This window comes from Biomphalaria glabrata, chromosome 16 (assembly GCF_947242115.1).
Source record: "Biomphalaria glabrata chromosome 16, xgBioGlab47.1, whole genome shotgun sequence".
Lineage (NCBI taxonomy): Eukaryota > Metazoa > Mollusca > Gastropoda > Planorbidae > Biomphalaria > Biomphalaria glabrata.
The window spans coordinates 6783982-6809379 of record NC_074726.1 but is presented as its reverse complement, the minus strand read 5'-3'; the positions used below and the strand labels follow the sequence as shown (position 1 = coordinate 6809379).

Sequence of the window (25398 nt, the reverse complement as noted above, 5' to 3'; positions counted from 1 at the left end):
CAGCAGCTTGTGTAATATTATATTTTAGTTTCTTAACTGAATCTTTAAAATATTCAGGTAAGTCTCTCAACCTCTAATTGAACTGTTCACAGATTTACGAAATGTCAAAGGTCTAGCTAAAAATATACCAAAAGGAAGAGAAAGGTGTGCCTACTTTTTCTGGCAGGGCAGTCAGTCTACTATTAACGAGAAGGGGGCCTCAGCTCTCATGACAGTTGAACTGGATGAGGAAAGGGGGCCACAGGTGAATTTTTAAATTGTTGCTCCTTAAATCTTATAGCTCACAATAAGACAATGTCCACCTAGAGCTTTAAACTTTATTGTGCAAACAATTTGTAATCATTATTTTGATTTGTTTCTACTTAGGTCCGAGTTTTACAAGGCAAAGAAATCCCCTGTTTCCTGAACTTGTTCAATGGCAAAATGGTGGTGCATATAGGAAAGAGGGAGGATCCCTCCACTAGTACTCAGGGAGCTTGGAGGCTATTTTGTGTGCGTGGAGACTATGAGAATGAAACATGTCTAGTTGAGGTAAGCACTCAAGTTTTCTTTGGAAAGTTTTGACACGAAGTAAAAAAGCAAATTCCCCTTGCAGACCTTGTGATCTATAGGAAAGATGATTTAAAGGTCATCTGTTTCTGTGGCCCACAGTTAATGAGGGTGTCATGTGTCCAGCACAACAACCAACTTCCTTTACTTTTTCGCAACTAATGTCAGGTACCCATTTGAACTTCGTAGACTTAGAGGCGCCTTAAAGATCCCAAATTCAGTTCTTATCAGGACTTGATCCCCGGACCCCATGGTTCAGAAGCCAATGCTTGACCACTCAGCCACTGTACCTCCTTGACACCAAGACCAGCAACTAAATGATAAAATACTCATAGTTAAAAATAATAAAAATGACTTTTCAAAAAAGAAAATTTGATCTAGATTAAGCACAGAGTAGCTTAGAAAAATTGGCAGCTCAGGAGCTTTCAGACCAGCTCTTTCTTCTTGGAGAAAGTTTTTTGGTTCATGAATATATGACAGGAATAAAGAAATTTATACAACAGAAATATATATAAAGAATATTATTATGTAGGTCTAAAAAAATATTCAGATTTTCATATTGAGCTTTTTATTATAATGACATTTATAAAGGAATAAGTATCTATTTCTGTTTATAGTGTGTAACATTGTTAAATAATTGTAAAGAATTCATTTTCTGGTCAGTACAAATATGAAATTTGTTATAATTTGGAGTCTGGGAGCGCATGAGGTGCCCTGACCGCACTTCCCCATGGTGGAGGCTGTCCACGCCTGATCAAGCTATTATAGCACAGTGCAGGACAGGCCACTGTCCTGTTGGATCATATTTCTCATGGCTATGGCCAAATTTCGATTCACGGTGCCCCAGACTTGCTGATCTCCATCTTGACAGGTCTGGAAAACCTAAAATTCTCGACCTGTATGGTGATATGTATGCACACTGCAAGACAGCAGGGTTTCTGTCCAGGGCTTTTGCAAGAGAGGATTTGAGCCTCTCAATCCCTCACTCAAATGGAGTTTGATAATGATGATTTTACAAATTGACTGAATGAATATTTCTTCTTTCTTCTCTCCTTTCTGTTTGTAGATTCCAGTATCTATTGAGCATTTACGTAGTAGATCATCTTTATTACTTTTGAATGTCAATACTGGCATTGTGTATATATGGCACGGCTGCAAGTCACCTAAACATACCAGAGAATTAGTTAGGCACACCATGGACAAATTTAAAGAGAGGTAAGCTCCTGGCTGAAAAGTTATAAGAGAGGATTCATTTTTAATTTCAGTAATTTATGGTATAAGAAGGTTTCATTTTCTTCTTTAAGGAAACATCCTTTCACTCACAATTTATATAATCTATTAGCAATTGTAATGTTATGTTAATACAATTATATCGAACAAGTGACTGCAATTCTTAGAAATTATCTACATCTAAATGTACATTTGGATGAATTCAATACTTAACTAGCCATGTTTGTTAAACCTAGCCTATTGTTAAACTGTATCTCTCTTTCACTTTTCTATCAGTCCACCTGCTGAGTTTGGCCTTCACAAAAGTGCAGTGATTACCATAACAGAAGTGGAGGAAGGAGAAGAGAAGAGAGAGATCTGGGCAGCACTTGACAGTCGAGATAGACAATTGTATCATAGTTTATTATTAGGTAATTAATAATAAGCTTCTGTTCTTTGCTTAGTTAAAACAGTCTGTTTTTTGTAGCAAACATAGAAAGAAATGTCTTCTCAACTGGCTTTCTATTTCACAAGTAGTTGGAAAATCTGTTGGACATGTAAATATAATCAAATATAAGGTCTTAATACTGACAAAATTTTAAATTATAATAATATTATTATATATCAGTTGTTCACAACAGGACTGAATTAAGTTTAAAGAGTGGCATTGGTCTGCCCGAGGCAATTATCACTTTAAAAATACTTTGTGCAGGCTGGAGGCAATGCAGTATTATTATTATTATTATATAATTGTAGTCTTTGAGGAAATTTCTCTTGCGTTTTTTATTTATAGCAAAAGATTATAACAAACATAGTTAAACATTTTCTCATGAATTCTGAGTGAAGAATGCTCACTAGTTGAAATTGATAATTGAAGTAAAAAAATGTTTGTGATTTTCATGAAAGTTCTTATTACTCGCAAAACAAACCAGAAAGTAAAAATTTTTAACCTTTTGGTTTATATATAAAATTACTAATTTTTTTTATTGATTGCCTGCTTATACTTACATTTTTTTTAGAAATAAGATAAGGAATGTATTTAGAGTATTGTCTAAAGTCCAAAGATTCAGGATGATCTGCTAAACTAACATGTACCCAGTGTAATTAACACCATGTATAACAGATGAAACACATTCCAGTTTTTTTTTTCACGCTGCAGGCTACACAAGAGACTAAAAGTTCATCCCCAAAAAAAATCTGGCTAGAAGAATTTTGAAAAACTTAGACCCTACTTCTTACAAGTTATTCCACAAAAGAACTATACATAAATAAATAAGATAACATTAATTAGAATAGATTTTAAAGTGCTAAGCAAACAGTAAAATATCCCACTAAACTAGTTCCTTGAGGAATGTGATGTAAAGATCATGTTTCTATAACAGACAGCTAACGAGGATGTCATCTATAGCCCTTTAATTTCCCAGACTAATGTCAAGTATCCACTAGAGTTGGGTGGACTTAGGGGGCTTCCTATAGATCCTATAATTCAAGTTTTCTTGAGGATTTAAACCATTGGTTCAGAACCCAAGTGCTTTATTACTCAGCCACCTTGCCCCTTTAACTTTGAGTATTTTTTTAAAATTGTTTTAATTCCAAAATTTTTTGTCTGAGCAGATCCCAAGCCATACACACACACCATACGTCTGTTCCACATGTCCAGTGTCAATATGGTGTTTGAAGTCCATGAACAGCTCAATCCTTCCAGAGTGTCAGATCTCACCACGCCTTACCCTTTCCTTCAGTCTGATTTATACAAAGCTGCACAGCCAGGTAAGCATTCGCTCCCTTTTTATGGAACTCATCTTGTTTACATAAAGGTTAAAAAGTTCATGTGGCAGGAAACAGTGTATTATATTATATATATTTTTTATCCTAGGATTTCAAAAGTGGAGAATGTATTTGTTAACATCTAAATCTATTCTTTTAACAGTTATCTCTCTCTTTCTCTCTCTCTCTCTCTGTCTGTGATCCCTGACCCTGTCTTTAGTTCATTTCTATCATTATTTATGTTTTTATACATAAATTCTTGTAGCATTAATAAATTGTTTTTATTTTTTTTTGCAGCCTTATTTTTAGTTGACAATGCTCATGAAGTGTACTTATGGCAGGGCTGGTTCCCTGTGGGGTCACATGACACTGACAATGTCAACACTGGATCAGCCACAGCTCGCTTCAACATGGATAGGAAGTGTGCCATGGAAACCACATTGCATTACTGTAAAGGTCAGCAACTCCTACTATTTTCTAAACTTTCATTCATCTAAAATTCTTCAATGACCAGTAACTTTTTATTTATCTTTTATAGACCTTCTTTCAAAAATGAAATTTGCTTACCAATCATAAATATTGTTTTTCAGTTTTTAATATTTCCCTTAGGAAAAAAAAAATATTTTCCTAAATTCACCAAACTTAAAACATACAGACATAACTCATACAACATGATAGGGGGAGAAATCAATTTTGCAATAAATAAAGCAGAAAGTGTTTGTTCCCTTGACTATTATGTACTCCCAACCTTCTTATTAATTAAAAATATTACAACATCATTGATAAGTGCTTCAATTGAATAGGGAACATTTACCAATGCAAGTGTCATAACTGGTAATTGAAAAGTGTGTGTGACGACATTTCCAGCTTATCCTAAGACTCTCTTATGGAGATTGGTCAAGTGCTTGGCTTCTGTTGAATTTTTTATTTTGTCATCTTTGGGTGCCTCTCCCTGAGTCCACCCAGCTCTAATGGGTACCTGACATTTGGGGCAAAGTAAAGGCAGTTGGTCGTTGCGTGGCCCACATGCATGATACCATCATTAACCATAGGCCACAGAAACAGATGACCTTTACATCATCTGCCATATAGATCACAAGATCTGAAAGGGGAACTTTAACTTTACTATGACTCTCTTATGCGAACTTTGATAACTCAAAATATTTAAAATGTTGATTCAGAGAAATGTCCTCTTTTTTTCTTGGCCATTACTTTTAACAGATTGGAGCAATTGTAAAAAATTTAGTGATATTATCAGTAAAAAATTTACAGTATAAAAATTGAAAGTTCTAGTTAGTACTTTTTTTCTATTCCAGTGAAAAACCCAACTCACCCGCCAACAGCTTACCTTGTGTGCGCTGGAGTAGAGCCTGAATGTTTTACAACTCTCTTCCCAGTCTGGACTGTGGACACAGTGGTCCAAGACATAGCCCTAGAGGTCAGTGTTACTGTGTTGTGCTAATGAGACATTATCCATAAGTAAATACATTGACTTGTTGTTAAAACACCTGCTTGAAATGGTAGTTTTATTTTATTCTATATAAATTAATCAGTGTTTTTTTATTTTGTTTTGTTTTCTTTTCTTTTGTTGTTTTCTTTTTTGCAATGTCATTAAGTATAATAAATAGACACACAAAAAAAACTCAGGAACCTTCCCATTATTTTTGAACATAGTAGATTAACTCTTTATCTCCGTAATTATTTTCTGACAGAATAGTTCTTTTTTCACATTTGTACATTATGATAAAACTTTAATAAGATCTTTGCTTGTAATCAGAAAACATTACTTTTGGTATAGAATTATAGGAGAATGCATGCTGTTTGTGTAAGTCACAAAATCAAAGCTTATAAAATAAAAAAAATTAATTGAACGATGATTTAGAATAGAAAAAGTTGAAGAAGGACTGTTAGTAAAGTGTTGATGCAGGTTTTCTCTGAACTATGTTAACCGCACATCATTTTAAAGTTTTTGCTGACAACTCTAATATATGTGTATCTCTTTGTTGTGAATTTAAGCTACTAGATCTCTAAATAATTACTATTTACTGAGCCAAAACAAATGTAGCTGTAAAAATAAAGATACAAATCTATTCCTATAAGTATCGATATAGAAAAAGTTAAACAAGAAATATGTAGTCATGCTATTTGTCATTGCTTTATTGTTTCATAATGTCTAAGATTTCTTTAAGTGTGCCTGTATTTTTTGTTGATTGCTCAGAAAACAAAATGGGAAAAATATAATTTTTATTCAGGAGGGCAAGTCTAAAGGCTACAAAGAGAAAGTTTCAGAAGTCCACCACAGATTGACCAAGACAAAATACACACTGGCAGAGCTGCAAGAGCGGCCACTACCTGAAGGCGTCGAGCCAATGAAACTAGAGTTTTATCTGGAAGATGTTGAGTTTGAGGTATATTCTCTTTAGTTTTTAGGGAAGGGAGGAGATGCCAGGGTGTAGTACTGTATGTTGCAAGCTGCCTGGCACCTGAATTTTTTCTCAGGGTTGACTCCCGAAGCCTTTCCCCATGTTGCCACCTTGTGTTCACTGCTCTGAGGTCCTCAATAAAAGTGTGGCACCAAGTTATATGAGGATGTCCCTATTAGCACTTTCCTCAATGTCATCGCAACTCTTGGTGTGTGTAATTCATTTTGTCAGAGAACATGTCCCACAAACCTCATGAGATGCTCTTTCTCATCCTCACTATAATAACTATAGCTTTTATATAGCGCAACTTTCATGCTTGTAGCATGCTCAGAGTGCTATGGTCCAATCTCATTTATGGACCAGTTGGGGGGAGGGGGTATCTGGGAGGTTTTCTGTGCTGCCCTTTTGCACTCAGTAAACATAATTCTGCTTGAGTCGAGTGTCGAACCTCAAGCCCCCTTCATAGGTAGCCAAGCTAAGCTCTTGACCACGCTTCCCACTAAGCTGTCAACTCCCAGTTTGTCAGAGGATTACCTTGTTTGAGACCTATATCTCTATAACCGGCTCCAAAAATCTGTCTTAGTCATTTTTGTTGAGCCACATTTAGTCTTTTCTCAAATTTGGCTGATGACTTCCATGTCTTGCATACATATGTTTCTGTTGGGATGACAATTGTGTTAACTCATTAAAAAATAATATTTATAATAATTACTGATTTTTTGTTGTTACATATGGAGCAATAATAGTGATAACATCCTGTATTAGATATCTGGTACACACTAAGAAAAGACTTAATAACTTAATTACTATTAACAATTAACTTTATTATCTTGACATTCCATTTCATTAAGTACATGCTTTCTTAGGTAATCTTGCAGTATTGAGATATTTCAATACAGTCTTGTAACACTGTTGTCTTTCTTTGAGTATCTTGCAGTATTGAGATATTTCAATACAGTCTTGTAACACTTGTCTTTCTTTGGTAATCTTGCTGTATTGAGATATTTCAATACAGTCTTGTAACACTGCTGTCTTTCTTTGGTAATCTTGCAGTATTGAGATATTCGGATACCGTCTATGACACTGTTCTCTTTCTTTACAGGAAATACTTGGAATGAAAAGAGATGAGTTCTATGCTCAACCTGCTTGGAAGCAGAGGCAGTTGAAGATCCAAGCCAAACTGTTCTAGGCTGCGTGGACATCGACCAGTGCGCAGGACTGTCCTGAACGTCTGTGTCAACCCAGAGCATGTTTCAACTACAAGCATACAGTTATGCAAGACAACCAGAGAAACTCTCTCAAAGTTGACACATTATTGGAAACCTCTTAAGTGAATCTGGAATATTCACTAGAAAAGTGAATTTAAATTCAAGGGTTTCCCATTCATTCTGTACTGTGGATCTCAAAAGATTGCCTGGAATAATATTGTCCACTATGCTTGTAAAAGAAGAAAAAAAAGATACATGTCGCCAACTTTATCACAGCAGTAAGCTCCATAGTGTACACAAATCTTTGCATATGTCTTTCCTGTCCTCAGGAGCATTGAGGGTGTAATATATTTATCTTATACAATAATTCTATGTCTATATACATAGCTTGTGTTGAGCCGATATAACTTGTCTGTAGAATATGCCTGTATTGAAAGGATATTATGTACATATTTTGATAACAATTATAGAAGAAAGAGAAGTATCTTAAAATAAGAACATTTCCTATACTCAGCACATAGTATATAATTGAATAAATTTTCTATTTTATTAGAGATGTATCTAAATATTTTGTATTTTATACTGTATGTTAAATCTATTATCATAGTTGCTGAAATTTTTATAAGAAATTAGATGTCACATATTTTTTTTTAAATCATGGTACTGTGTGGCTAACTTAATTACCTGCCTCCTCGACTCATGCAGATGTGATTCTAAATGTTGGCACAGTGATACAGAAAATGGGTCATGAATCAATATTGACTACTTCTAATCCTAGTTGAGTCTATTTCTTTACTAGGAATTTAGAAATTTCATTAGCTAATACACCTGTGGGTGTTTTTACAAAGGAATTAAAGCATCCACATCACATGAAGCTAGACCGGTTTGAAACCTGAACAAGGCCTTTTAGTTTAGCATCACAACATATAAGCCAACCATCACCTATATATTAACATAAATAAACATCAGAAATCAGGAGAAATAACTTAAGTTCTCTCATTCAGCATTACCTCTGTAAGAAATGTGTTTGTGTTCATAATTGTGTTTTTTGTCTGTCAGTATTATTGTCAACACAATGCTGTACACTTTCTAGTGAATCAGTTTACTTCAGCAGAATCCATTTTTTGTTTCACATCTTTTGTCTTTCCTATTTTGCTACTTGGGAATACATTTCCCTGTGATTTTCTTTTCATGATTGATTATTATGATTAATAATAATCTGGTGCCCAGTTTGGCTGTGAAAAAAATTCAATTTTGGTTTATTGTCGTCCTTAAAAATGTGTATTTTCTTCTCTGGTAGTTGCCAGAGTGATTCCTTCATGCCATTGTTTGGTTGTATCATGAATATGGTCTCATTTTGACAGTGTTTATTCTTTCTCTGTCTTCAAGATGTTCTTGGGTAGATAAAAGAGTTCAACTATATCTTGCTCATCAGATCTTAAGTACATTTATTTATCCCATTAAACTAATTTCAAAAAAACATTTAATTAACTAAGATTTTATATGCAAGTGTTTTTGATATTACCATTTATATAGGCTGTTCATAAGTTAATTCAGAAGCATTTTTCTACTTCAGAATAATCACAATATAACAGAGGTGTTTGTTTAATATCAATTCCATTCGTAATCCTAAAAGAAAAAATGTATGTTTAGTAAACATGATCATTACAACAAAACAGTACTAGACCATTGGTATAATAGCATTAAGTTCAATGACATTGTAATGAAAATGTTATTTTTGCATTGAAAGTTGTTCATTGGTTACTTTTTATTTACCTAGCCATTAGCCAATTTTATTTCATCATTGGATGACATTTCAAGTTAATACAAAAGACTTTTATTACACTGGGAAATCATTTGGAATTTATTTTTAAAAAATGAAGAGCGGTTAAATAATTATTTTTTTTCAATATTTTTAGAATTTATTTGTGTTAATATACAGAGGATTACATTTCTTTTCAACCATACAAATGAAACAATGACATTCAAATGTAGAAAATCACTACATAGGTGTATATAACAATTACATTCTAATATAAAGTCCCAGTCGTCCCAGATAATTTCAATGTTTTGAATGCTGGATAAAAGCTCTATTTTTGTCTGTAGTGTTTTTCCGTTGTGTCCAAGGTTTTTTTTTGGCATTGGGTATTTCCATATCCCAGGTTGTGAAATTCTTCAAACTACAGCTCTGGATGATGCCTTGATGTAGACTGATTTTATAAATAAGGTATTGCTTTCAAAGAAAAATGACTTAAGTTGAAATACCTATATGTACACAGTTCTCATTTTGAAACAAAATTATAAATACATATATATATATATATATATATGCTAAATATATATAGCAGTTGTTTTTCCACTGTAAATAAACTGGCAAATATTCAACAATGTCTTGTTTATTGCATAGATAATAATGTGTACCATTTGTTTGTACAATCATTTCTTAACCTGCGCCATATTATGAGAAAAATAAAATTTAATGTTACTTTATCAATGAGAAAAAAAGTTATTTATTTATTTTAATTTTTTAAAGTTTTGGACATTCTTCAGAAATATTGTTACCACCTATGTCCTAGCCCAAACCTTTTGTAGGTCAGTGCAGGATGGCAGGGGTTAGCAACTAATGAATGTATACGGTGGACTAATTAGTTGTCAGTCCAATGTATATACCACACAACCAGACCGCTATTTATGTGTGAGGTATGTTGCATAAAAATCATTGAAAATCAGAAAAAATCCAATTCAAACAGTTTGACAAGGATTTATTTTTATTATATGTATAATACCTGAAAATGTGTACTATTTTTTATTTAGGACTAGTCCAATATCAACATGGACCATCTTTTGAATATGTGCAAATAATTTAAAGTAGAATATTAGTCATGGATATGTTCATTTTTTTAAATATTTGTTTTACAAAGCTTATATTAAAAGTTTGTACCCATTATTTCTCAGACACCAAAACTTGGATCAAGCTGAAATTTTGCACAATTATTTCTTTTACCTGACAACACAAGAATCAATTTAAAAAAAATAAACCAATAAGTTATACTTAATTATAAGTCGTTAAAATTTAATTGAGCTACTCGAAAAAGATACTTGTATCACAGACCCTATTTTAAATATAGGTTATCATTGACCTACTTCATTAGAATGATTTTATTTGGTTGAGCTATTAACTAACACTAGACTAAATGGGTTTGCTTCCATTGGTAACAAAACTATGCCTGGATCAACACACAACACTGAAGAACAGTAAGCTTCGAAAAGAATTTATTAATCAAATTGGAACAGGAATAAATCAATAAATTTAACCATTGATAACACAGCGTGACCACCAGCCACATCTAATTCGTACACGTCTTTTTTCCATCTGTTTGGCTGGAGCCTAGAGAAGAGAAAAACAGCATACAATTTAAGATAAGATAATTTTATTGATCCAATCAAATGGAAATTCAGTTTGACTATAATTGACAACCTCAGCGTAACTACTTTACAAAAACAATATGGATGAACAAATTCGAACAGCAATCACTCACACACATACACATTCATTATGACTGCTAAATACATGCCTTTGGCATTGGCAAACTAGCTTGACGCTTAGGGCCTCCGATTGGTAGGTACCAAGCATAGGACTAAAAAAAAAATTTTTTTTACACATTTATTAACGAAAGTTTAGATTTACTTGTTGGTCTGGTCATCAAAAGGCAAACGTAAAGCAGCTGGTTTGAGAAGCCTGATATATTTTGTTTAAAGTCTATTTGGAAAGAAACAAAAAAGACATTAAAACAAAGTTTTACCATTTCTCTTTCTTCCTTTGTATCTCCAACCTGGTCATACTGAAGTATCACATCTTCCTCTTTTGTTGCAGCCCCAGTACTATTTTCTTTCTCAGTATATTTTACATCCCTGACTAAAATAAAAATAAATAAAAATGAACATTAAAATTCACAATTTTAAATAAAAGTAATAAGATTGATTTAAGAAAGCTTTCGACCAAGTATGGCATGGGGCAATCTGGGCGACAATGGAAAAGTACAACATAAATAAAAACATAATTTAAGTTATCAAGAACATCTACAAGGAAGCCACCAGTGCGGTGTACTTTAACAATAATATTGGGGACTGGTTCAAAACCACAGTTGGAGTAAGACAAGGCTGCCTACTGTCACCAACACTCTTCAATATATCTTCCTTGAAAGAATAATGGAAGATGCTCTCGAGGGCTATGAAGGTACTGTAAGCATTAGAAGAAGAAGAATTACCAAATTGAGCTTCGCGGATGACATTGACGGCCTAGCAGGGACAGAAGAAGAACTTAGGCCTACTTGGCGATGCGTCGCCGCATAGACAAGACTTCCGCAGCATGTGTTATGCAAATAAATGTGGAAAACAAACAACAAATTATGACCAATAGCCAACAGGGCTAAGGAGCATCAGTATTGGAGGTGAAAAGCTGACTAGTGTCAGTGGTGTCCTGGCTAGGATCTTATGTGCTGTGCAAATTCAAGAATATTCCACCAACCAGTCTAAACTAGCCAATACATTTATTTACAAATTAATGTAATCTCTAACTAAACTAGGTCACTACTGTAGTTTCAAATAGCCTTCCTCGGAGATATTTTCACAAACCAAGAGAAAATGTTACTGAAGCGATTGGATCCCACGATGACCTGCTAACTATCTTAAAAACAAAAGCAAGCTAAAAATCTATGGTCATAACCCATATTACAAGGTCTTCGGGGCTCGCAAAGACCCCTCCCCCCTTTTTTCATTAAACAGTGCCAGGAAAGAAGAAAGCGATGTGAAGACAGCATAATAGAATGGACGGTCCTTCCATTGAAAGAGGTTCTATCTAAATCAAAAGACAGAGAGGAATGGAGAAAGACAGTCGACAAATCTTGCATGGTGCCCCAACTGTCCAACAGACTAAGAGATTGGTAAAGGTAAATGTAAAAGAAAATAAGATTGATGAATTGGGCTTCAATGTACTTCTCGGTAACGACAGATGACCCAGAAACATCTTGACTGAAAGTGGAATGAAGAAGTTTTAATTAAATCTATCTACTCATGCCTTAATGAAGGTTAATGGGAGGAGCCGACTACTTCGCCAAGACCAAGTGTAGACCTGAGGTTTTATGGGGACCGTTTTCGTTTTGCTAAATATGTTTTAAAGGCATATTCAATGAGATCACTCTACAAGAAATGGTAGCTGCTTATGAGTTTTCTAAGAAATAGTCTATTTAGCTGATACCTCGAGCTGAGTTATTTCTGCTGAGTGCTTAAAGACAGCATGGAAACCTTCTCCCAGATACCCTCTTCCCCTCTGTTGCCAACTAAATCAAAAAGAATTCAGCAAAAATTTCAAAAAAATATCTCAAAGCGTAACAGTTGATTACTTTATAACCTCAAGTTAGTTGCATATTTGTTTGTTAAAAGAATTTGAAGTCATATGGAGAAAGTCTAATACTTCTTCTATGTTATTTCCTCTCGGTACTACCAAGCTGACGATAAGCAGCTCAATGAAACACAATCTGCAAAGGGAGCACATTTACGATAATTGGAGATTAAAAAAAAATTAAGGAATGCAAATATAAACATAAGGGGAACAACTTCAGAAGAGAAAACATAGGTCAGAGGTCATCAGAAACGGTGTACAGTCAACCTGTTCAATATTTTGATATACAGATGACATTGCCTTACTGGATAAAGACACCTCTGACATTTCCTTATTGGGTAAAGACACCTCTGACATTTCCTTATTGGGTAAAGTCAGCTCTGACACTGCTACGGCTTAGCCACAACTGGAAAAATCATCTCGACCAGCAGGACCTTCAGATTTAAAGATAATTGACTTCCTAATCCAAACCTCCCGCCGGACGACGGGGGATGGCAGCGGGCAGGGGACCATCGATAAATCTCAACGACAGTCCAGCGCGCAAACCGCACGACCAGGCAGCCATCCATGGTATGCAAGTGAGATGTGGACGCTACAAAAATTAACAAATGATACGAACACCCCCTAGATAGTGATAGAAATAAAAAAAAGAACAGATTACGTTGGGCAGGTCACCTAGAACCCCTAAAAAAAAGTTCTGTTCTGGGCGACCATGGTTTTGTTAGCAGTATGATTAAAATGAAATTGACTTTTGTGCACAATAACTGTAGACATATTTATTGGAGTAGAAATGCTTACCAATGTCTGCTAAAAGCTGTTGAACGGCAACAGAGATTTTACCGATGCCAGCAATGGTAAGGTCAACAGGCTGAGATGACGCTGAAATATAATGGTACTTTTGCAGTATAATAGCAACTTTTACAAAAACGACTACTTTTATAAACATTAAAAATAGATTCTCTATGTAATAACTTCATTTTGATTAATTTTACTTTCATATTACACGGATTTGTTTCTATCAATAAGTATTTATCTTAGCCCTGGCGAATTACATATCTCTTTTGTTAGTAAATCGTTTTAGGAATGTTTTGTAAATATGACTATTTTAATACAAGCTATTTTAAAGTGAGAGGCGTTATACTGGTTTAGCAACAATAGTGCAAGGGGTTAAAATGAACCCGGGTACAAGACCAATGGGAGTCCATAAGGGCGCTTAAAAAAAGATTAAAAGGAATTTAAATCTGAGAAACTTTTATATTTTTTTACGTAATGTTGTTTTGTTAGCATGGGACTATTCCTGACAAATATAACAATAATTTAAACAACAAATCTGTGATCACTTTCTTTTAGGTGACAGTAGTAATGAAAAATATTTCCTTGTTGCTTTATATGATTTCCAAACATTATACAAATTTTGAATACCTTAAGAAATAAAATAAGAACTAAAATATTCAAATGAACATCATCTAAACTGCGTAGGATCGACCTACCACCACTGTCAGGAATGTGGGCACTTTGCTACGCCACTGTGGTGAAAAAGGGGAAATAGCAACTAGCATATTAACACATATACTGGAAATCCATCAATATCAATTAATTCCCCCCCCCCCCCCAAAAAAAAAAACGTAATAAGAAACCTTACCAATTTTTTCTTTTCCACTTTTTGCTAAAAATGTCCAGATTGCCAGGAAATCATTTAAAAGTTCAGCATCAAAACTCAGAGCATCTAAAAAAATGTAATGGCAACAGTTACACATTACTAAAATACTGCAAGGAAAACAGGAAGAAAAATTTTATGTCTCAACCAAGGGGTCCCTGGTTCGAATCCCAGTATTTACTGGGGCTTAGAAATTAGGGTATTTAAAGATGATGTCCGTTATATTTCAACCCTAATGAGTTGGGTAAAAATAAAGGCAATTGGTTGTTGTGGTGGCCACATAACACCCTCGACACCATTTGACACGGAAACAGATGAGCTAAACATCATGGATTGTAGAGTCTGTCAGGTCTAAGTTAAGAGTAAGACTAAGACTGCTTTATTGATCCTTACGGAAATTTATTGTGATTACAAGGACTCTTTTCTCATATAAAGACAACACAACAGAAAAATACACATAAATACAACAGACACAACATAAAGAGTTCATTCAGCGACTACACACAGGCATCTTGGTGCTTTTCATGTTCCCCGATCAACGAGTGGCGGTGATATAGTCTGACCGAGTGAGGTACGAACGAGTTTTTGTATCGCTCTGTTCTTGTTTTAATTGACAGCAGTCGCCCACTTCACGACGACCTGACGTAGTTCTGATTTTTTTCGATTTTCCTTAGACACTTTTGTTCACTTTTACACCTAGAATTAGTGCGAGGCCTATGAAAGTGTGGGTGCGGTCGCAGTGGCCTAAGGCCGGCCCTGAATATATATATATATATATATATATATATATATATATATATATATATACAGAGAGAGAGAGAGAGAGAGGAACTTAATTGATTTTGTAGACTAACAAGAACTTATTATAACTTATTATATCAGACACTTATCAAGAGAGAGAGAGAGAGAAAGAAGCAAGAAAGAAAGTAAGAGAATAGAAAGAAAGTAGTTAAAAAAGAAAGCGTGAAGAGAACAAGTGAGGAAAGTGAAGAGGGGAAAAAAAGAAAGAAAAGTGAGGGGTGGGAGAGACATTGAGAGTGAAACAAGGAAAATAATATACTACAAACGACATTTGGGTATAAACTCTAAATGTTAAATCTATATTCAAAGTCTCACGGTTGAATGTTGTTGTTTTTTTATTTAAAAAAAAGGATATATCAAGTCACTCTGTCTGTCTGTCTGTCTGGTAAAACTAAAAATTTACACGTTATTTCTACCACACCCAATCTCGGATTAAGCTGAAATTTGACACAATTATTTCAATCACCTAACAACACAAGAATCAATTAAAAAAAACAGTAATTATAATAGTTAATTAACAATTGGTTATGAATAATCATGTCTGGTATCTTGAACAATAGCAAGAAATAGTGCATGACAGATGTTGTGGTATAAGTTGAATTAGTCCCCTTGATCCCTAAGGGAACATTTTCTTATGCCTTTTAAAACGATCATGTAAACATTCACCAAGATACCCCTCCTCTTCCCTCTCCCTTTCCAACTGGTCCAGACACAAGTGATAGTATCATAGCTCACCGAGAAAGGTAAATCTAAACAAAAACAGTTGGTAAAAATATTTCTAATCTGGCAGTATTATTATGTCTTGATACATACATGAGATTACATGAGTCATCCAAACTAATTGATACAATTACACTTCGTATAGGCTTTGTTGGGTTTTTAAAAGTATTGTCTATGTTTTTCTTGTTACCTTCAAGCAATTCATTAATTGCGGCTGTCGTTCCAGTCTTCTTGGACACTTTCTTGATAAAATCATTTAACTCTTCAACTGAAAGTAGCCCATAACCAAAACCATTCAAAGTTTTATTCGAACAATAAAAGTCAAAATATTTTATTTCATGCAGTAATCATTATAATATGCATATAGGATTAGTGATTTTTATGACTGTATTATGCGTGAGAAAGACTAAGTGGAAACTACTTTGAAAGAGTTATGGGAACTACTTGAATTAAAATAGCTCATTACCTTTAACAGACACACCATCAGACAAAGATTCTATTTGTTTTGCAGCTTTCTTAAGCTCTGTGGATGTTAACCCTAGTAAAAAAAAAAGAAGAAAAACATTTAAAATATATTGTTTAAAAAGACAATACCTTCATTATTAAACCTAAAATATAATAATATATTTTTTACAAAAAATTTTAAAAAATTAAATTAATCAATTTGGGTATCGAACCCGTGACACCGTCAGCTGCTCGAACATACTAATTTTTCTGATTTTGCCAGCAGGCAAGGTAAACATATGCGATTATTTATTGATATGTTCATTATATGGATGTATCTTATGATTTTTTATTTATTATTTCAACTTCTCTAGATATTTTGAGTTTTTAGTATGTGTAACAGATTTACAATGAATGAAATAAGTAGTTTTTTTTTTTTTTTTTTTTAGTTTTTTTTTGTTATTGGGTAGAAAGTCATGGTCCAATTAGGTTTCCATTTCTGTAATTCTAATTCTTATTTAAAATTTCAGTATCTTGTATTGATTTTATTGTTCTATATTATGCATTCGTCTGCAAACAATCTGACTTTTGTTACTGAATTAATGCAATTAGGTAGGTCACTTATGTGAATTAGAAACAGTAGTGGGCCTAAGACTGTTTCTTGAGTTAACTATTACTGGTGTTGATTTGGAGCCATTCATTATTACAATTTGTTCTCTTCCTATTAGGAAATCCTAAATTGAGGCAATGCCAGAGTATTTTAATTTTTTTTTAAACAAGCTAAGGTTATGAGCTTTGTTGAATGCCTAAGAAAAGTCTAATAAGATTATTATTATTATTATTATTATAGCCTTTATATAGTGCTACTTTCATGCTTATAGCATGCTCATTGTACTTTTGGTCCAATCTCATTGTGGACCAGTGGGGGGGGGTATCTAGGAGTTGGATTTCCGTGCTGCCTTTAGGCGCTCTGCCCGAGTCGGATGTAGAACCTCGAGCCCCCTTCTAGGTAGCCAAGCCAAGCCAAGTTTAAGCGCACTTGGCCTCTCGACCACGCTTCCCATCTATTCGCTCACTATTATCTAAACCCTTTGAAAACTCATCAATTAATCAACACCATTAGTTGAGTTTCACATGACTTATATTTCCTAAAGGCATTTTGGTATGCAGGACTTTAAGTTCATCTAAGTGGTTGATGATGTTGCTACATATTATTTGATTAGTATTTCACATGTGAAGCTGGTCAGTGGTAGTGGGTAGGGGAGGGACGTCAACTTCTTTCCAGTCCCTGGGTACTCTGCCCTGGTTAAGAGATGCCTGAGAAGTATTTTGAACACTGGTGCTAGCTCATTGCTTAGTTCTTTGAGTAATCTACCCGGAATACCACCAGGTCTAGATGCATTATTCGGTTTAATGTCCGCTAATAGGTTTTGGATCCCCCCTTTTTTTAGCCTCTATATCTCCTATACTGTCAACTTGTTTCAAATTATGTAAAATGTCTTTGTCTTTTGTGACAGGTAATGCTGATCTAAAGCTTGAAGAAACATCTGTATTAGATAAGAAACCGTTATATAACTGCTTAAAAACTTGCAACTTTTAACCTTTTCCCTTACCTTTGGTGGTTTTGTTTACAGTATCCAACACGAGATCAAATACTTTGTTTCCCCCATCGTTTGTATTCAGTTGGCTGTTATCAATACTTTTGCCGGCACTCTGCGTAGATAAAATACAGTTTTTGTCTGCTTTAAATTTGAATATGAACATTCTTTACAGTTATAATAAAAGAAATATACGTATAAAGAATACAGGTGTGACACAATTTCAGAAAAATCTGTCACAAAAAAAATTAGACATTTCAGTTAGTTGTTTTTTTTAACGCTAAATATAGTCCTACATAACACTGCAATGGACCCCCTCCCTGTTTTTTTTTTCCTTATAATAATATAATGATACTAGTCTATCTGCGGCGTAGCATACGCCGCTATTTTGCAGGACCGGCAATACTGTTGCAGACTCCTTGGCCCATCAGGGAGGGCAAATTCCACCCACTGAACAGGCTGTAAGTTTTAATCATGCCCTGGCTATAATTCATAAAACAGAAATGGAAAAGTGGTTTAAGTGCTGGGACAATTCCCAAAAAGCCGTGGAGTCTGGGAGCGCATGTGGCGCCCCGACCGCACTTCCCAGTGGTGGAGGCTGTCCAGGCCTGCGCAAGCTATTATAGTACAGTGCAGGACAGACCATTGTCCTGTTGGCTCATATTTCTCTCGGCTATGGCCAAATTTCGATTCACGGTGCCCCCACTGCGGGGAGGAAGAGGAAACCGTGCCTCATATTCTGTTTGACTGCCCCGGACTTGCTGATCTCCATCTCGACAGGTCTGGGAAACCCAAAATTCTCGACCTGTATGGCGACATTTATGCACTACGCAAGACAGCAGGGTTTCTGTCCAGGGCTTTTGCAAGAGAGGATTTGAGCCTCTCAATCCCTCACTCAAATGGAGTTTGATGATGATGCAGGACCGGCCATAAGCCACTGCAACTTATGCGACCGCAGTGGGCCCCGCACTTTCATAGGCCACACGCTAATCCTAGGTGGAAATTATTAAATTAAACCATTTTATAACTTATAATAGATTTTCTTGAAATTGCAAAATATACGAAAAAGTCATGGAAAGCTCTGAAAATTATTAAAATCTTTTGAAAACTCATAAAAAATTTCCTGAAATATAGACAAATATGTCATTTTGGGTTGTCATTCAAAATGGAAAACACCAATCCTACTGTATGACTTTGCTACACGCAAGGCTCGTAAAGTAATTCTGTACGTAGTAAAGATTAAATAAAATGCAAACACGAACTTATTTTCTAAAACAAAATCAAAATTTTCACTTATTTTCCATATCCCTACCGAACTGGGCCCTGTGAAATCTGTTTCGCATAAAGCCCCAAAATGGCTAATGCGGCCCTGCTATTTAGTGACGGGTGAATATAGAAAAAGATTACTTTTTTTACCCCCCCCCCCAACACTCTTTTTTTTTTCGCCGTAAAAGTTACGTGGTGTAACTCTAGTCCGACTTTGCAGAAATCTTTCGATGATTGTTGGTGGTGTCAGGCATGGTTGAGTCATGAAGAGAATTATATATAGATATAAATATCAAGTTTAACGCTCCCCCTCCATGTTCGTTTGTAAAATGTTTGACATGTTTCGGATTTTTTCTTTCAGAGTTGAAAATAAACTTCTTCCTAGTCCAAACCTTTCACACGGATGACGGGATATGGCGGCGGGCAGGATATGACCGGACGGCAGTCCAGCTCGCATACCACAGTACTGGCAGTTAAACTTTGGCCAGCTAATTTTAGTATCTATTACGGGTTCGAATCCTAATGAAGACTGTGATTTTTTAATTTGGGGATCTTTGGGTGCCCCTGAGTCCACCTAGCTCTAAAGGTACCTGACATTAGTTGGGGGAAAATAAAGGCGGTTAGTCGTTGTGCTGGCCACATGACACCCTTGTCAACCGTAGGCCACTGAAACACATGACCTTTACATCATCTGTCCGATAGACCACAAGGTCTGAAAGGGAAACTTTCATCCATCCATCCCAGTGGCGCTACAGCCCATGGAGGGCTCTGGCCTGCTTTAACACATCCTTCCATTCAGATCTCTCCTGGGCCTTTCGTCTCCACGCCCTAACCCCAAGCTGCTTCAGATCTGCTTCCACGTCATCTATCCATCGCATTCGGGGTCTGCCTTTGAGTCGCCTGCCTTTTGGTTTTTGCCTGTATACGATTTTCGCCCCTCTGTTGTCTGACATTCTTTCAAGGTGACCTGCCCAACGTAGTCTGTTCTTTTTTATTTCGTTCACTATTGGTGGGTCTTCATATAATTGATATAACTCATGGTTAGTGCGTGTCCTCCACCCTGTTTCATCCTGTATGGCACCATAGATTTTCCTAAGGATTTTTCTTTCCCAAGTGTTAAGTAAATTTTCAGATGTCTTTGTCGGTGTCCAGGTCTCACTTCCATACATTGCTGCTGGTCTTATTATAGTTTTGTATATTATTTTCTTGGTTTTACTTGAAATCATTTTGCTCTTAAGTAGATGGTGGGTGCTATAAAATGCCCTGTTGCCTGCTGCTATTCTTTCCTTTATTTCTGTTAGTAGGTCATTTTTGAAATTAATAGTACTTCCTAGATATTTGAAAGTTTGGACGTTTTCAAATTCGTGGTCTTTGATTTTGATATTTTGTCCCTCTGTTTGATTGTCTCTTGTCATTGTGATGTACTTGGTTTTACTGTCATTGACCTCAAGTCCTGCTGGTCGAGATGCTTCTTCTAGTTGTATGAAGGCTCTAGCGATGTCAAAGGTTTCTTTACCCAATAAGGCAATGTCATCGGCATAAGCAAGGTATTGTAGAGGTTGGCTGTATATCGTCCCTGTTGGTTGTGGACCCATGTTTTCTCTCCTGAAGTAGTTAGTAATAGTTCCCCTTGTGTTTATGTGTATATTTCTTATAACTCTCTCCAGTGTTAAGTTGAAAAGCATGCAGGAAAGGGCGTCTCCTTGTCTTAATCCTCGTTTAATCCTAAATTCCCGTGAGTGTTCTCCTTGTATTATGACTTTGCTTTTTGAGTTGTTTAATGTCATATGTATAAGTCTTGTCAGCTTATTGGGTATTCCAAAATCCTGTAGTGTGTCATATAGGTATTTCCTTCTGATACTGTCATAAGCCATTTTATAGTCTATAAAGAGTTGGTGGATTGGTATGTTGTATTCATGGCATTTTTCTAGTATACATCTTAGTGTGAAGATGTGGTCGGTTGTGGATTTGTTGGGTCTGAAACCACATTGGTAGTCACCTAAGATTTCTTCTGAATATTTTCCAAGTCTCTTAGTTATAAGCCTAGACAGTATCTTATAAGTCACATTTAGTAGAGAGATTCCTCTGTAATTACAGCACTTTAACTTGGATCCTTTTTTGTGTATTGGGGTTATAAGAGCCGTTTCCCATTCTGTTGGTATTACTTCTTCTTCCCAAATTCTTGATATTAGTCTGTGTATTTGGGAATGTAAGTCTTTCCCTCCATATTTAATTAGTTCTGCTGTGATTTGGTCCTCTCCTGGTGCTTTTTGATTCTTCATGGTCCTAATTATTTCTGATGTTTCAATGAGTGTTGGAGGGTTCACAAAGGGATCTGGTCCCCCATGCGGCAGTTCATATTCTCCATTGTCTCCATCTTCAGTGGTATTTAGGATCTCCTCAAAGTATTCAGCCCATCTCTCAATGACCCTGCTGTTTTCTGTAATAAGCTGACCATCTTTGTTCTCAAACATGTGTGATCTAGCTTGAAATCCGTTCTTTTCATCTTTAATTTTCATATACATTCCTCTCATGTCTCCCTCCTTTGCTAGTTCCTCAATTTTAGTGATCTTGGACTTTTCCCATTCCCGTTTTTTTTTTCTTACAACTTTTGTGGCCCTTCTTCTTGCTTCATTGTATTGCTGTCTAGTGTTCCTGGTTTCTCTCTGTAGCATTATCATTCGGGCATTGTTCTTCTCTTCTATAGTTTGTCTGCATTCATCATCATACCACCCTATTTTCTCGTTCTTTTGTTTAAATCCAACTACCTCTTCTGCTGTTCTTTTGATAGCATGCTTTATTATTTCCCAATGCTCATTTATGTTATTTTCGCAGTCCTTTTCTAATGTTGTCAGTTGTGTTTGGAGTGCCATTCTATAAGTTTCTGCAACAAGTGGATCCTTTGTGAGTTTTTGACTATCATATTGCTGTGCTCTCTTTCTTTGGTAATTGTGTATGGTACTTATTCTTTGTCTAAATTTAGCTTTTACTAGTAGGTGGCCTGAGTCAGCATTAGCTTCTCTGAAACTTCTTACATCTAGTATGTCTGATCCATGTCTCTTATCTATGAGTATATGATCTATTTGATTCTGGGTGTTGCCATCAGGTGAGATCCAGGTTACCTTGTGAATATTCTTATGTTGGAATTTTGTGCTGCTGATAGACATTCCTTTTCCTGATGCAAAATCCACTAATCTTATGCCATTATTGTTGGTCTCTTCATGTAAACTTTCTTTGCCAATTATTGGTCTGAATGCTGGTTCCTTTCCAATTTTTGCATTGAAATCTCCTAGGACTATTTTGATGTCATGCTTTGGCGCTTCATCATAAATTCTTTCCAGTCCATCATAGAAGGCTTCTTTTGTGTTATCATCTGCATCTTCAGTAGGGGCATGAACATTGATAAATGATATGTTGAAGAATTTTCCTTTCAAACGTAGTGAGCAGAGTCTATCACTTACAGGTTTAAATCCAATGACATTACCTACCATTTCCTTTTTAACAGCAAAACCTGTACCTAAGTTGTTAGTGCTTCCACCACTATAAAATATAGTATACTCCTTGGTTCTGAGAATGTCCGAGTCTTTCCACCTGATTTCCTGTAGGGCTGCAAGGGGTATCCTATATTTCTTTAACATTTCAGTAAGTTGGGCTAGCGCACCTGCTCTATAAAGGCTTAGCACGTTCCATGTCGCAAAACAAAAATCATGTCCTTTTCCAGGCCTAGGTCGTTTTCCGTTGAGATCTGTCCGGGTTTTCTTGTGTGTATTAGCTTTCGTAACAGTATTTTTTATATGACAGAGTTGTTAGCCCTGTGCATAACCATCTGGGGGGCTGCCCCTTTCAGCTCTCTGGATAGCTGCCTTTATTTTCGGGTAAGGTGCCCTAGCCATTGTGGATCCCTCCACTTCCTGCAAGGCAGCAGGTTTGATTTTGGTCCACCCCGGGTATTTTATTTCCCCGGTACCCACCATATCTGGAGGGCATTCCCCTATCCGCCACCTGGGGAGGCGCTCGATGGGAGATCAAAAACTCCACATGAGAGAAAGGGAAACTTTACTGGGTTTTTTTTTTACATCGCATTGGACTAGTCACTAGCCCGTTGCTGGAGATGGAATTCTATGTAGACAGCCGGCCACCCAAATTATTGGATAAAAGTGTAAGTAATTCTATTTATATCCCCTTATTTAAGAAAAAAAACAAAAGTCAATTTCATATAAGTTAAAAATGATTTTTTGCAAATGCGGCGGCAACTGTGATCCACAGACCGTTCAATCCTTGGCCATCTAGATCTATACACCTGGCTTCAGATTAATAAGATTTGGTAACAATTTGTAAACTGAATTCTGAAGTATTAGAGGGAAAAAATGGACTTACCTAATCTAACGCTTGAAAAAGACTCAAATTACTTACCAAGGCCAGAGCAGAGATAAAAATCAAAAGAGATGCCATGCTACAGAAGGTCTGCCGAAGGTTTGAGCTTACCTTCAGTTGTTCCCCTTATTTATTCATAAATTAAAGTGTTAACATTGTAATCAAATATCACTTAGACCTGTTTATTATTGCACTTAACAACATGATGCAATTCCAAGTAGACAAATACCATTAAACCATTGTAAACAAAGTAGGCCTACTTATCATGCTTACGTGTTACATACAATAACTTTTTATGGTCTAGAAATGCGAATCACAAAACTGAAATTACTGGTTAAACTCTTTATAGCGGCCCCCGAAACGGGAATAGACTCTATTAGATTTGTGTTGTCTGTCTGTCCGTCGTCCGTTTGTCCGTCCCCATTTAGATCTCGTAAACTAGAAAAGATATTGAAAATCCGACATCATGGTATATTTTAGAACTTTTAAAGTTCTGATGCAACAGCTACTTTTTTTTTTTCTTTTCTGAAATCGAAAAATTTAATTTTTAAAATCAACTATGCGAGCAGTTTTTTTCATAAAAATACACCATTTCTACAACTATTCACTATTAATAGTAACAAACACGGGAGGATATTTAGTAAGTATTTCTAACTTATTTATGCAAACGGTTTGAGATTTAGTTTTTATAAAAAAATATATTATTTTTGCAATTTAAGTTAAAATAAGTACCTCCATACTAACCACTACATTTAAAAATTATTTTTTTTTAAAGATGAAAAGATCTATTTAGTGTGCATATACGTAAACATAATTTAAAGCAATAATTAATAAGTAGTTCGTTATATAATCTCGTGAACAGCAGCGCAAGACAGCATACATGGAACATTTAGCCTAACCCCCTTAAAGGAAAAAAAAAATTTTTTTTTATTTTTTTTTTACGGAAATGTTTTTTTTTTTTTTTGCCCTTTTACCAAATACTAAGATGATTTTGATCACCATTATACGGCATCAGTTAGGTCAGGTTCACTTCTAACTTTACATTCACTTTCACCTTTCCCATGGTCTGCTGAACCGTTGGGGCACAAAACAAGATCTATCAACCTTCTTTCTCCATTCTTCGCTTTCAATTCAATTTCATTCTGATATTCTTTCTGAAAATATTGAAACCTGCCTTTATACCTGCCTGGGTGGATCACTTTGTGGGCCGATTTTTAGTTTGTGTTTCCACACAAACTGTCTTTGTAACCTTGTTAGTTTTAATATACTGTGTTTCTTTTCTTTAGCGTTTTTTTAAATAGTTTGTTTTTGTATTTCTCTGATTTCAAGAAGCAAGGTGTTTCCATTAAAGATTATTTTCTGTACTTCACTTTTCGCTATTAAATACTTATTTTCTTAAACTGTGGTTTTGTTCGACCTATGTACACCTCACAGATCACGAGAGCCAAGCTGCTTTGATGCAAAGTTTGTAATGGAATCTCATGAAGTGATTGCAGGAGAGCCGCCGGTCTTCCGATCTTAAAGTATACTGATGTCTGCAAACGCGACATGAAGCTTTTCACAACTAACCTTTGGGAGAAAGTGGCACTGGATAGATCCACATCCCGAACAGCAGATGCCATACACAACAGTAGTCGAAAGAAGGGTGAAAGTGCAATGGTGCCTGGTGATTACAGATGTCCTACCTGTGACCGCAGCTGTGTAATGAGGCTTAGCTTCTTAAGTCACATAAGTTGCAAAAAAGAGAGAGGATAGTCTCTCGAGAAGGAATAAGAAAAAGATATATATATATATATATATATATATATATATGGGGGAATGTGATAGCTTATAATCAGTTATACAAGAGTTATTATGATCAGGCTACGTGTTTTCTATATCCTCGCTCATTACATATTAAAAGAATAATTACCCTAAACGTATTACCAGTAACAAATAATGAGCTTTATACCACTAAAGTTTTATCATCCTCTCCAGCTAT

At 35.5% G+C, this 25398-nt stretch overlaps 2 protein-coding genes across 6 annotated transcripts in view; one reads left to right on the top strand and one right to left on the bottom strand.

Annotated features, from left to right (window-relative positions):
- The window catches only part of LOC106073011 (supervillin-like), a 204336-nt gene extending 194690 nt beyond the window's left edge, over positions 1–9646 (top strand). For all 5 annotated transcript variants that reach the window (XM_056013385.1, XM_056013384.1, XM_056013386.1 and 2 more), the window contains 9 exons: positions 93–244; positions 367–531; positions 1616–1764; positions 2056–2189; positions 3373–3528; positions 3823–3981; positions 4842–4963; positions 5778–5933; positions 7051–9646. In XM_056013385.1, the coding sequence (XP_055869360.1) occupies positions 93–244; positions 367–531; positions 1616–1764; positions 2056–2189; positions 3373–3528; positions 3823–3981; positions 4842–4963; positions 5778–5933; positions 7051–7137 (1280 nt within the window). In that variant the 3' untranslated portion in view covers positions 7138–9646. The remainder of the gene's footprint in view (positions 1–92; positions 245–366; positions 532–1615; positions 1765–2055; positions 2190–3372; positions 3529–3822; positions 3982–4841; positions 4964–5777; positions 5934–7050) is intronic.
- Positions 9647–10412: 766 nt separating this feature from the next.
- LOC106073012 (uncharacterized) lies at positions 10413–23559 on the bottom strand. The gene is made up of 8 exons (XM_056013429.1): positions 23457–23559; positions 17793–17892; positions 16202–16273; positions 15926–16003; positions 14200–14283; positions 13356–13436; positions 10960–11072; positions 10413–10544 (listed from the first exon to the last, which is right to left on the bottom strand). The coding sequence occupies exons 1-8, from the start codon at positions 23493–23495 to the stop codon at positions 10467–10469; spliced, it is 645 nt and encodes a 214-aa protein (XP_055869404.1). The 5' UTR covers positions 23496–23559; the 3' UTR covers positions 10413–10466.
- Between the last annotated feature and the right edge of the window lie 1839 nt (positions 23560–25398).

Excerpts from the sequence above, each read along its gene's own strand:
- LOC106073012 (XM_056013429.1), bottom strand. The coding sequence starts at position 23,495 with ATGGCATCTCTTTTGATTTTTATCTCTGCTCTGGCCTTG. Across the intron at positions 16,274-17,792 it reads TGTAAACAAAACCACCAAAG|GGTTAACATCCACAGAGCTT; the intron begins GTAAGGGAAAAG and ends TTTTTTTACTAG. Across the intron at positions 11,073-13,355 it reads ACAGCTTTTAGCAGACATTG|TCAGGGATGTAAAATATACT; the intron begins GTAAGCATTTCT and ends TTTTTATTTTAG.